At 38.3% G+C, this 13,903-nt stretch overlaps 1 protein-coding gene across 2 annotated transcripts in view; it reads left to right on the top strand.

Moving 5' to 3' along the window:
- Positions 1-13,903, top strand: part of LOC121909800 (kin of IRRE-like protein 3) — a 278,843-nt gene that overhangs the window by 246,353 nt on the left and 18,587 nt on the right. For both annotated transcript variants that reach the window (XM_042430524.1, XM_042430522.1), the window contains exons 7-13: positions 3,172-3,320; positions 4,323-4,450; positions 6,102-6,228; positions 8,071-8,171; positions 9,992-10,190; positions 12,419-12,526; positions 13,251-13,319. In XM_042430524.1, the coding sequence (XP_042286458.1) occupies positions 3,172-3,320; positions 4,323-4,450; positions 6,102-6,228; positions 8,071-8,171; positions 9,992-10,190; positions 12,419-12,526; positions 13,251-13,319 (881 nt within the window). The remainder of the gene's footprint in view (positions 1-3,171; positions 3,321-4,322; positions 4,451-6,101; positions 6,229-8,070; positions 8,172-9,991; positions 10,191-12,418; positions 12,527-13,250; positions 13,320-13,903) is intronic.

Below are 13,903 nucleotides of genomic sequence, written 5' to 3'. Positions count from 1 at the left end.
CAACACCTCTTCTCTCTCTGCTCCGGGCAGGCATCTGAGTTCCTTGAATCTAGAGCTGCTGCTACCTTAAGCCATGGCAGGTTTGTCTTCTCCTTCCGTCTGTTGAGGTTATCTGTGAATGCAGCCTTCCAGCGCACTATATAGGCAGGATCAACATCTGAGACCTCCATCGTATGCAAGAGGTGGCAGAGTGCAGGCAGCACCACAGAGCAGGACACGTATTTGACATTATCAATTAATGTGAAAGCATATTAATAACCTCTATAGAAAGGAATATTTGGTGTCAAAGCACAGTGAAATTAACATAACTAAGACATTTGCTACATCTTTGAGGTTTTTTCTTCTTCAAAGATTCAGTACAAAGACTTTGAATGAATATTTAGATAAAAGAAATTGTGATTACCAGATTATGTCTACCTGTTTCTTTCTCTGACTGAGGCCTCCAATTGGAAGATATATATAATAATTGTAAGAATTTTAAAGAATTCAAGTGCCCAAGACATATGTGATTGTCTCCTTCTTATAAATTGAAATGCTACCACTCTGTGTACACCAGTTATACAGTTGATAAATAGATCCATTAGGGAAGCAGCTTTCCCTGGCAGTTTGAAAAGTGCAGTTATCACACCAATTTACAAGGCTTGAGATCACTCCAAGGTAGTTAACCTTAGACCTGTTAGCATCCCTAACCCTAACATGTAAAGAGAAAGTGTTTGTGAATCAATTAATAGGCCACTTAAATTCTGATCACTATTTTCTGCAGTCATTCAGTTTGGTCTCCGAGCACATCACTCAACAGAAACAGCAAATTGTTACTTTGTAGAAGAAATACTTGTGCTAGATAAAGAGGGGTGTGGATCTGTATTCAAACATGTGTCAAAGTACTCACAGTGCACTGCTGTTAAAACTGTTATTATGTCAGAAATTCACTACATGAATAAAGGGAAATTAAGGGAGAAACTGGATCAAAGTGTGGTACGAGGGTCCCCCAAGATTCTCCTTTTTGGCCCTCTTTTATTGAACATTTATATGAGTGATTTACCATCCATTTGTCCAGAAGTTAATATACAAAAGTATGTGGATGACACGCTCAGAAAAGACAAAGAAGAACATTTCATTGGTTGAAGTAGTCTGACACTGACAAACTTTGTCAGCTATGCTTCTATCATCTAAAATCACAGAAGTCCTAAAATGCACCACATACATGGATTTTTACATGGATTAATTTTGTTAATCTGTTTTCCTGGTGGTCTTTTGCTGAATCCATTAATGGCAGATGACAGACAGCTACCATGTGGACCTGACTGGGTGTCTTTCCTACAGTGTCACTGAAGTCATTTGTCCCTCAAAGTACCTGATCCAGAAACAGCGAGGTGGATTAAAGGCGCAGTATTCCCTCCTTGAACGGGCTGTGTAAAAGGGGCTACTGATATCAGCTCCAACTCAGGGGATGATGAAAAATGAGGGATGAGGCAGTCCTGGGGTCTTTTAAGGACATCATGGATCACTGCACTGAGTTTACTGTCCAAAGCGACATGATGAAATGTTCAAATCAAGACGCAGTTTCATAGAAACTCTGTAAAGCATCAATATTAGCAACAAAGCCTGTTCAAGTTTTATGGTCTGTGAATGTCCTATAATATTTTCAGTTTCCTCAATAGGACTGAGAGACAACAATAACACCAGAGACAAGGTATCTGGCCTTAAAACAACTGATTTTAGAGATGATATGACTGACTTTCATCCATGAGAAGAGTCTATGTTATTGACACCTTGCTTTAAATCAATATGAGCTGATAATAAAGGCTGAAACATAAACCTGCCGGTGTTACCAGGTGAAACAGGGAGCTGAAGATAATCAAATCTGTCTGGAAGGCAGCTAGAGATGTCCTTTCAGAGCTGCATTGTCCAACACCACACACATCAAATGAGCTCAAACTCATACAGTAGTTCTGTGATACTTTCAGTCCCTTTGAAGAAACCACAAATGGTAATCTGAGAAGGTGGTCACCTCTATTGTTGTAATTGGATGTGTCAGGGGACTAATTGATTGCTTGTCAGTCAGTGTATATATTATGTCAGTATATATATTATAAACCTAGCATTTTTTAATTTGATGATTTAATATTCACTTATTTTTTTTCTAAGATTGAATTTTTACTTTTTCTTAGTGAATAAGGGACAGTCGAGTGAAAGCCATGACCAACCATTACATTATCCATTATGGCACTCCTCTCCTTTGACATATCTATCTTTAGACAGCTGCAACACTTGATCCTTTTTAGTGTCGGCATGGTGATAAAAAGAGCACTGTCAAAGAGCTGTCAAAGAGCTGCAGATAGATAATAAATTAAATTAATTAAATTTAATGCAGATGCAATTCATGCATCAAACTTCAGGGGCTTCAGCATATTCGGGCTTCCTTCTGCATCACAGAATAGTGAGCTCCTGTCAACAATTATATAGAATATATACTGCAGTATAACTCCATTGCTCATTGTAGGGAAATATCTCCTGTTTGTCTCCCTCAAGGAAGGTCAAAGGTCAAGGACAGCTAAACAACAGCAGCCTGAGATTCAGTGTCTTATTCAAAGAAAGACACAAAGACACATTGTATAACCTTGTTCAACAATGTTTGTAGTCCTATATCTGTGTATTTACTGTGTCCTTTACGGCACTGTGGTTATGTAGATATGATTCACTGCAACTCTTAAAGCTCTGTGCATCATAGTTTTCAGCTTCACTTTTCTGCTGGCTCTTGACTAAAACTTATAATAATTATTAATTAATAATTATTCTTGACACAAAATGATATATGCATAATGTACTTATATTTAGTGTTTTTTAATTAATTGTCAGCTCTTGCCTGTAGTCTATTTTAAAGTAGTTCTGTTTTTTATTAGTAGCTCTGTGAGGGGTTTGTATTTCTTTTTAATAGGTTTTGATTGAATTTGGTTCTGTCTTTGTCTTTTGGTGCTGTCCTGTATTATTAAAAGTAATTTGAGCTGAACCTTAATCAAATACATTAATTCTCAACTGATTCCAGGAACACAGAATCTCCAAGAATCATAATTCATTTCCATTTTTTAAGGAAAATCCTTGCTGAAATGGCCTGGGCCTTTGATAAATCCACATACATTTTGTTCTATACTCTGTGTCTGATGATTTCAGATGGGCCAAAGGAGGCAATGTGATTCCAGACATGTCAGGTGACGCCTATGAGGTTCTTGTGGATCACTCTTTTTTCACTGAGCCTGTTTCCTGTGAGGTCACCAATGCACTGGGCAACACCAACATCAGCAGGAACGCGGATGTCTACTGTGAGTGTTTGTCACCTTCATCAGATGAGCTGAAATACATCATACATAATCATTGACGCGTATTCTGTATGTATACCCATACAGTATCATATCAGAGTGTCAAAAGAAAAGCATTTATGCATTTGAGTTATTGAATCATAAACCCTGACTCCTAGAGATTAAATTGATATACTACTTAAGTGTTTTTTACATTTTGTAAGGACATATAATTGCTGGATTGTGTTCCTTGGCAACACTTTTGCTGGTGTAGGAAGCGCTACAATTTAACCATCGAGAGGTGATCATACAGAGATGGTCAGGGTGGACAGAGTGGACTGAAGCATACAAACATGTTAAATGCACTTCCTTCCTCCTTAAATCCCTAAGTATTTTAAATCCTGCATTATTTGCATCCATGTTTACTGGCTTGTATTATTCTTCTTCCCTGCCATTACTGGCACATTGCTGCATTTCTTACTGCATTACAGCCACCTGTAGATCACAGGAATTGCATGAACCACTGGCAGCACTGTGTATTGCATGCATATACACATGCATGAGACAAACAAAACAGGGACCCAATCATGCAAAAACCGCTCCAAAGTGTAACAACAGAATCATAAAAGTTGAAAAAATAAATACATAAAATCATGCTTTATTTGCTGTGAGCAGATATTGTGGGGAAACAAAATAAATACTTGTCTTTGAACATTTTACTGATATTTTCACTATCAACATTTTGCAACTTGGCAGATGTGTTAATTAACAACTTAAAACTTCTACAGTCGAGATGCTGTATCCCACAAGAAGTGGATGATTCCTACAAGCAGTTAGTGCTAGAAGGCTCAGAAGCCTTTTTTCCCAGTTGGCAGCTCAGACAGGAATGCATCATCCAGATTCTACACTGACTACATACAATGTCAATGACTATTTGCATGGTTGTCAGCTGAGCTCCCAAAATGTATTGTCTTCTTAAATGTTAAGTACCGATAATTACATTTATGGCATCTGTCTGTCTTCCAGTTGGGCCGAGGATGGCAGCAGAGCCTCAGTCTCTGCAGGTGGACCTGGGATCTGAAGCTGTTTTCAATTGTGCTTGGACAGGAAACCCCTCTCTAACCATTGTGTGGATGAAACGTGGCTCAGGAGTGGTATGTCTTATTCAGTGACCTATATGTTGAACACAACATTTCACTGTGACCAGTTATGTAGGGCAGAACAGTCAGAACAGTGATTCACTCTCAGTGTGCTCAGGAAGGACACAAAGACAGGAGACATCACTAACCTGCCATTTATATTATTTGGGTCACTTGAGACTTTTGGACAAATTCCCAAGAGACATTTAATTTAGGAATGTACAGGTTTCAATAATAATAATAATAATAATAATAATAATAATAATAATATTAATAATAATCATAATCATAATCACAGCAGTCATCAGAGGATCATAGAAGCTTTATACTAGCTTCTCCAAAATGCCATATTCTCTTATAAATGTGTACCTGAGGGACATCTTAAATAAGAAGTGTATAGTGACTACAATGAGAAATCTGTTCTTGTAGCAAGACGTGCAGCAGACAATTTCATCTGTCCTTGGACCATGAAAACACGGCATTGATCATATTTCAATTATTTTAATTTTCAAAAATGTTTTATTCTTTGTTGTGATTTTTAATAACTTTCATACAAAATAAGCTATACCAAGAATGCATTTCCCTGAAGGCTTAAAAGCACAAATTAAACTTCCCTATTGTAGCTGATAGAGTTCTCAGGATAAAAACTAGGTAGAGCAGAATTAATCAACACCATGCACCTTTACATGCTTTGAATGCGGTGAAACATAAAAGCAGTTTCTAAATAATATATGCGTTATTTTCAGAGTGAAAATAATGCATATATTATTTAGCGATATGACTGAAGGATAAACATGTAGATTTTCTGTCCCTTTCCATGGAAAAACAGAGAAAAAACAAATCTGTCAGCGTGACACTGAGACATGCACAAACCAAGATCAGTGACTCACAACAATTCAATTCAATTTTATTTATATAGCACCAAATCACAACAAAAGTTACCTCAGGGCACTTTTCACATAGAGCAGGTCTAGACCGTACTCTTTAATTTACAGACTTAGCAGTTCTCCCATGAGCAAACACTTGGCAACAGCAGCAAGGAAAAACTCCCCTTAACGGGAAGAAACCTCAAGCAGAAACACACTCTAGGTGGGCGGCCGATTGGGCTGAGACAGAAAGAGGGAGGGAGGAGGAGAGAGACACAGAGAAGCATAACACCAACAATATTAACAATAACAAGGATAATAATAATAGAGATATGACTAGTGATAATAATAGCAATAACAGTAGGAGAAGGTGTCAAGGTAGGATAGGACACCCACAGGACCACACCACCATCACTGTAGCCCTCAATGTCCGTTTTTCACAAACACAAACACAGCAGTGAACATGTCAGAATATAATTTTACAAAATTTCACCACTTTCCACCACTTATCTACAGAATCTACAAACTGACAAATGCACAAATGAAAATCTGTATGCAGATGCAAATGTAAAATTTGTTTTCACTTTATGAAACCTTAGTTGTAAATCTCATAAAACATGTAAATAATACACGCAGTCTTTTCACCTATAGTCATGTCTTACACTCTGCAAACTGCAATTTTTTGTCAAAGTCGAAAAGGTTGTTAAATGCTGCTATCCTTTGTATGTAATTGGTGTTCAACTAGATAGAAATGACTAGTGTCTCCTCTGACCTATGAAATGGTTTCCCTTACAACACAGGTGCTTAGCAACAAGAACACCCTGACACTGAAAGCAGTAAAGCAGGAGGATGCTGGGAAGTATGTGTGTCGGGCTGTAGTCCCCAGAGTGGGCGCTGGGGAGAAGGAGGTGTCGCTCACTGTGAATGGTAAGCACAATGGCTTATCATGCACTGAATGTAAATGGCATTTTGTCTGTCTAAAAGTAATGCAGAGGTGGAAGCCTTCATGAATAACAGAAACCTGGTGCTGAGGAGGAAGAAGATCTGGCCAGTTATAAAACAAAAGGTTATGCATTGTAATGGTGTAATGATGATGATGATCTAAATTGTAATATAGGGTTAATTTCTCAAATTTATTGTGCAGTTTCAATCAGATATTTTTGTGCTCTTTTGAGAAACAACATCTCTTAAGCTAATATTGTAGAAAAATTAAAAACAAACGTGCCAATATTTAAGAGAATTAAATTCAAGCTAAAATGATACATCATTCTCACATGAATAAATATTTAATCTGCCTCTCTTACTCTAACTGACGTGATTCAGTCTCTGTCCTCTTCATGAAAGCATTTACATCTGCTTTTCTGAACAACCAGTGTCTGATAAGTATTCCCTGGGACAACAGTCTTTTAGCCCAAATCGTAATATCAGCATTGCCATTCAAAAAGAGTGGCCAAATTCCACCTTTATCTCCACTCTGTGACTGATGGCCACTGTTTAATGAAAAATTGTTCCAACCTTTTTGAATTAATCATTATATAGCAAACAAATAGACAACTGTTTATTAGAAACACATTTTAAGGTCACCGAGTTGAAAGACAGCATGTATACTGACAAACCACAAGTTTCAGCCCACTTTCTGCAGGTTGACACTGCCACACGATTCACTGCAAAACTTAGATATAGATGCTTTGGAATATTGAAAGGTAAAGCCAGTGAAATTATAAATTAATTACAAATGTTACAGGGCAGATCTCAAGATCAAGAAATGTTATTTAGACTGAAAACAGAAGTGGAGACTCCAAGGTTACCTTGGCCAAGTCTTAAACTTTCAGAAAAGAAGCTGTTTGTTTGAGGACATATTTGACAGTTATATCATGCATGCCTGAATGCAACTATTGTCAGAAACAAAAGTATAATGATGAGTAATTATCTTTGGGCACACAGCAGTGCATAAAAGATGATCATGAGATGCAATTACAAGTATTTTCCCCTCCACTTAACTCCATCTCTGCTGCTCAGTGACTACTGTTTCTTTATTCTACGGATGTGTTTTGTGTCTGTAAGCGGAGGCAGGCTGGGCCCTGAGGGTTGTCTGGGGAAAAATGGTGTGCATTTGAAAGAAGAAAAGGAAATATTTGATGTTTCATGGTCAGCAGGTCCTCAATTTGTGTGAGTCTCTCAAGTGTCAGGGTTGTCATTCAGTGTACAGCATGTAGCAGCACAGAAGCCAGATGTCAGAGCATTTCAGACCCTCAGTCTGATCCAATCACCACATGGTGGAGGCTAATTACAACAGGCATGTACACAACAATGATGAGTACTCAATAGCTCTGAAAGTTCTTATCTGATCCTCAAACACTTTCTTGCATTTGTCTTTCTGTTCTCACCTCCCTCCTTGTACAATAAAACTCTGAAATGACACAGGAAACAATGTGTCTGAGTGTAGGAAGACAACTTCTTTCAGGTAACTGGATATGTTGGGACTTATGTCCTATTGGACTCAGACTTAGCTTTATGGCACTTACTCGTGTTGTTCACTCCCGAATAGATCCTTACTTGTGTTGTGTCAGCTCTCAGATTTGCGTCGCTTTGGATAGAAGCGTCTGCTAAATGAAATTGTAAATTGTAAATATGTACTGGCTTGTCTGACAGACGTGAGCTAATTCACGACCAGGTCACTTAATTCTTTAGAATTACACTGAATGTGAATAGAAGTGGAAGATTTTATTGTCATGATTTAGTGTTTCTGCCTTGGCTGTGCCTCCATAGGTCCTCCCACTATCTCTAGCACCCAGACTCAGCAGGCACTCCACGGAGAGAAGGGTCAGATCAAGTGCTTCATCCGCAGCACCCCTCCACCCGACCGCATCGTGAGTCACTTCTTACCTCCTTGCATTTACTAATTCATTTCCATGTTCAAGAAATTTGGTTAACATGCAGAGTGCATCTCATTAGTCTGACATGTCTCCACGTTAATGCAGAGAACCAATACTTTCAGAGTCACATTCTAAAAAAAACAAGTGAGGAAAGAATTTCATGTATATTAATTCATATAACACACGTTAAATGAAACACATGTTATACATGTGTTTGAAATAAATGTCCTCACATATTTATCTATGATGGCAGCATGCTCTCCACAACTTTCTTAGCCTACATGGTATGAACTATGGGCATGTTTTCTTAAGTTTAAAATTTAACTAAAGCAAACAACACCTTCACAATCTTGTACAGATAACATTATGTCTGACTACAGGCAGTAAATACAATAATGCTGAAAAAAGATGTTAATACAGTTAGGTTGAACATCACACTCAACCAAAAATAACAAAGGGGAACTGGGATGCATGCAACCAAAGTTCAAAGCACAAATCAGTTACATGCACACTGAAGAAGGCATAGCTGAAATGTCATTTTTTTCCCCCTGTGCTCAAGTTTGATGAAAAAAGTGTATAATGCCAAGTAGGAGTGGGCCTGAATACAAATACGTTATTCGTGGGTTTTTTTTAAAAATATTTGTTTCATACAAATATTTTAAAAATGATTTGTTTTCGGGATGTAAAAAAACCCAAGATACCAAAAAATACCAAAAATACCAAATACCAAAATACCAGCTTGCAGGTTGGTTACATCGCTATCTCAGTGTCTCTCCTCTGCTCCACTGTTACGTCTATCAGCAGGTCTCAATGAGGGGAGTCACATCCACCTGCTACATGACGCACATTTCCTTATTTGGACGTCACTCCTGGAGTTGAGGGTGTTCCCCAGAGATAAAGCTGAGCTACTGACACACGCAAAGTACTCCCAAGGGACTCTCCATAACCTGTTGTTCCCCTTCTCTTTTCCACAAAGTTAGGTTGTAAAATATAGGCAATAAATGAAAAGTGCAAAGCAATAACCGCCTTTGACATTCTTCCCTACATGTTACACAGTGTGCTGTCTCTGTGTTATGGGTGTATAAATAGGTAGAGGTCTGTCTGCAGTGAGGCGATAAGTAAAGTTTTAGCTCAATAGTCAGCGCTCTCATCTGTGATCTGGGAGACTCCCGTTTGAGACCTGGTGTGGGGACCTCCTTTGTAAGGTAGTTTATTGATGAACACTTATTGTAACACTTTAATTTTCTAAAATTAAAAACGTAATAAAAACAAAAACAGGATTTTTAATCCTCTTTCCACTTTTATTCGAATACAAATACAAAACGATACAATTACAAATACTGGGCTCTCTGCACATCCCTAATGCCAAGTGATTCTGGCTTTCCTAAAAAGTAAATGAGTATAATTTACTTTTACTCATTTACTCAATTACGGCAGTCGGGAATTTGGTGCGCTGGACCACTGAGATTACATAAGCATCAATCATTAGTGTAGTCTAGCTAATTCTTATTATCCGCTGTAAAAATGACAGTTTGATTTCTTCACATTTAGAGATAATTAGGAAACATTAAGAGATATTCTTGAAGCCCACAGTATGGGGCAGCATGAATTATCGTAATATGTAGAGTAGGAACAATGTGGGGGGCAGGCCAGCAGCTACAACTTGATAACTGAGATGTTAGTGAGTCTGCTTGTATTGCATCACAGTGCACACCAGGTACAGTGTAAGTGTTTCATATTTCTGTAAATGTGAGAGTAAATGTTAACCTTTTTGTTTTGGGTATGCTACTACTAACGTGTATGTCGCCCCCCAGGCCTGGTCATGGAAGGAGACCGTTTTAGAGTCGGGGACATCTGGACGGTACACTGTGGAGACGGTCAGCACAGAGGAGGGGGTGATCTCCACACTAACCATGAGTAACATCGTCCCTGCTGATTTCCAGACTATCTACAACTGCACAGCGTGGAATAGCTTTGGCTCTGATACTGAGATCATACGTCTCAAAGAACAAGGTGAGCACAACAACATATCAGACAGAATGTGGCTGATCACTTCATCTCACGCTAATAATATTGACACAAATTAAAGCTGTTAAAGCAGGAGCAGTCAGATTGTCTGCAGCTGGCTAGGAGCTGCCTTGTAGTGTACAAATGATTGGATTCACAAAATTCACAAAAATGCCTTAAACAATCCATATGATTTCAAAAGACAGCTCAAAGCAGTATTTCTTGTCTGTCACTCTCTGGTTATGTTTAGGCAACTAAAAGCAAATATGGTCCTAATGTGGGAAGTACCTATATATGGATGACATTATGATGTTTCCTCTGTCTAACCTGCATTAAAATATCCCTCTTCATCCAGCTGCAAAATTCTCAAGATCTGCCTCGGACAACAAACTACGCTTCCTCATTTTTGTAGTGGTGCCTTCAAGGACTGTCAAAGGGCAGTCTCTAGACTTAGGATCCAAAACAATCTGTCCATCATGTTGTTTTCTCGTTAGCGATAGGGAAAAGCAGAAACTAAAATATCAGTACATTTGGAAGAAAACTAGTTTCATGATATGATGTTGGAATCAGAGATGTGTCATTACTGTTGTGAGGCTAAATATTGTGCACAACAGAGTATGGAGGAGGAAGCAGCCACCGGAGCAACGTTAAAGCCGCAGACAAAAGACAGGCGCTGCAGCCAGAGTGGCTTTATAGCATCTACCGGTGCCTGGTGAGGATCATCAGAAAGAATGGAGGCAGTTCTGAAAACTCTGCACTGCTACAAACTTTGTGTTGTTTTGGTAACTCTGACTTTGTTCTCTCACAGAATATTATGTGGGACTTTGCCAAATCTGAATACAGAACATCACAACAGTGAGTGTGTGTTACCCATAACTTCCAACGTCAGGGGTTGAACTCCATTGGGTCCCTGTTCCTCTGTTTTGGCCTTGGACGGGACCACGTGCAATGCATTCTGGTTGTTGTAAGATTTCCCCCCTTTGAGCAATAGGCCTATACATACAGCCTTTTTCTTAGTTTTCTCTGGTCATAGGGCACCAATTTCAAAAATAATTGCACATCATCATTTTCACAGCAGAGAAATTCCTCTTAAACGTTGAGGTTAGATAGAGATCAGCTTTAAAACATGGCTCTCAGTCAGAATGGGGACATTAGCTGTTGTCACACATGCAGACTTTTGTGAAGGTTTCACGGTCTAATGATCCTTTCATCTTTGCTACTGGACCTAAACATAGGCCTATATATTTTTAGTAAATGAGCAATTCTCTCATTTCTTTGGAGATAACAGTCATTATTTGCATAACAGCAAGGGGTTGCATGACAACAAAACATACAATATGCTGTTTTAAGTGATTGAACAAATGACTAATGCTGTTGTTTTTCAGGTGAGGACAATTTCTTTTGACATCCTCTAAACCTGTCACACAGATTGTTTTGTTCTTTTTTGAGAGTGCACAAATTACTAACTCAGTCACACAAATTATTCATTTGGAGGTACAAATGTCTAATTGAATGACTAAATGAAAGAAAGTGAAGCTAGTTTAGTTCCTAGAGAAGAACTCTCAGTGTGAGGTCAACAATTCAGTGTTAAGCCTCTTTATTGGCTGAGGGTCATTCAGTCTGATCTGTGAGAGTCATTAATTATGTTAGGGGTGATCACAAATTTAACTTGTAATAATTATACCTCCTGAAATATTATACCTCCTGAGATAGTATATGACCTCTTTTTAATGATTTAATGTCTTCTTCTTTTATTTCCTTTATTACGTATAAGGCCTGTCTTTTAGAATCAGAGCAATCATATATTTTTCAAAGCTGCCATTCCTTAAAGAGACTGAGTTCTGACCTAGACCTAGACCAAGTGAACCTCTTTTCAACATCACCTCCAAATCTCAATTTGACCAAAGAAGGTCAAACTATAACTTGCATCTTTAAAGCACCTCACTTAAATTATATCCCCTGACAAGCATTTCAAACCCACTTAGAGACACACAGTTTCCTGCTGGAAAGCTTCCAGAGCTCAGATAATGATATCTACAGAACAATATTGAAGAAAAGCTTGGCAGTGGCCTGTGTGTTGATGGCAATTGTTCTCAGCTTGTATAGAGTAAACACTGGCCCCATAAATAGTAAAACAGATTATGTGCTGGTGCATCAGTGTGTGTGTGAAAGAGCAAGGAAAGGAGGAAGCAGCACAGCTAAGTCCTTTTGAAATGTCTGCTGTGTTTGTTCAGAGACTCTGCGACTGGCTGTCATCATCGGTGTGGCTGTGGGTTCCTTCCTTGCCCTCTCCATCCTCCTGGGGACACTAGGTGCTTTCTGCTGCACCAGATTCCAGAGAAGTAAGATACCACTGAATTAAAGCTTTGGGTCAGACAAAGATTCCAGATTTTCCTTTTGTTTGCTTTACCCTGCTAATGAGAAATCAAAGCAGCTCTTAACTCTGTCTAAAAGTGTCATGAGTTTTGTTGCCTTCGCAGTCACTGAGAATTTCTTTGGCTCTATGCTTCTTTATAGTCAGTAAGACATCTCACCCAATGCTAATATTCAGATATTTAACCTTCTTTGCCTCCAGGCTTAAAATGTATAAATGTTGTGACTGTGCAGTTATAAAAATCCATGAATTTGCATAGTCAATTTTGTAGGATCCAAGGTTACTACAATGGGATTGAAATGAACATTCGTAATATTGATCCATAATATTATACGGTGTAATAGAGAGAAGCATCTGTTAGCATAAACAGATGTGAAAAAGGGACATTCCTTCAGCTCAGTTGCTGTAATCTTTGATTTGGGTTCATGCACAATCTGTCATGAATCTGGCTCACTCTAAAGTCCTTTAGAGGAACATTTTGGTTTGTATTTTTTAAAGTGTTTGTTTAAAGGTAGTCTACTTTGCCTCTGCTTATATTTTTTTCACTGAGTTAAGAGAAGGATTTCCCACCTCTCATATGACTAAATGTCCAGGTAGAGTTTGGTGGCCTGTAGGGACAACATCAGAGAGAACAGGTTTTGTCTTTGAGATGGTTTCTGCTAACTGCTCTGTTGTTTTGTCACTTTCCACAGAGGACGTCCATCTGGTCATATCATCTCTGCCTGTGTCCCTTTCACGCCAGAGAGATGTGAAAACAGAGAGTAAGGCCTTTAATAAAGTATTTGAATGATTGTATGCTCACAGTATGATGAGCAGTACCTGCAGCCTCCATTGGACAATCATCAGTCTTTCTGATGACTTAATTGTTGTATGAGTTTAAAAAAATCTCATCATATCACCCACATAATGTATTCTCTGTAGCACCTTAATACCATAGTGTACCATACACAACTATATATTCATGATGACAATTAACTTTTCATTTCAGCCCTAAACAGAAGATTTTCTTCTTTGGGGTCTCAGCCTTTTCTCAAAGCATACTAAATAAGAGGCCCCTCTGACAAAAAATCAGAATTCAACATAATATTATTCAGCAATCATTTTACATACATCGTGTAAATCAGCTACAGCCCACAGGCTCTGTAAGATATTTTGGTACACACCAGAAATACAGTGCATTTTGGATACATGTCAGTGTTCCAGTTTGAACATGAAAATTATATTTTCACCTGTGATAGTTATAACCATTGGCATTAATGGAGAAGCATGAAAAAATTCCATGTACATGTTGTTGTGTGATGTCAAAGTCATATGAAGTAAGAATAAATTTGAAAAATAGGTTTTC

Source organism: Thunnus maccoyii, chromosome 13 (assembly GCF_910596095.1).
Source record: "Thunnus maccoyii chromosome 13, fThuMac1.1, whole genome shotgun sequence".
Lineage (NCBI taxonomy): Eukaryota > Metazoa > Chordata > Actinopteri > Scombriformes > Scombridae > Thunnus > Thunnus maccoyii.
This window is presented reverse-complemented; position numbering and strand designations above follow the sequence as displayed.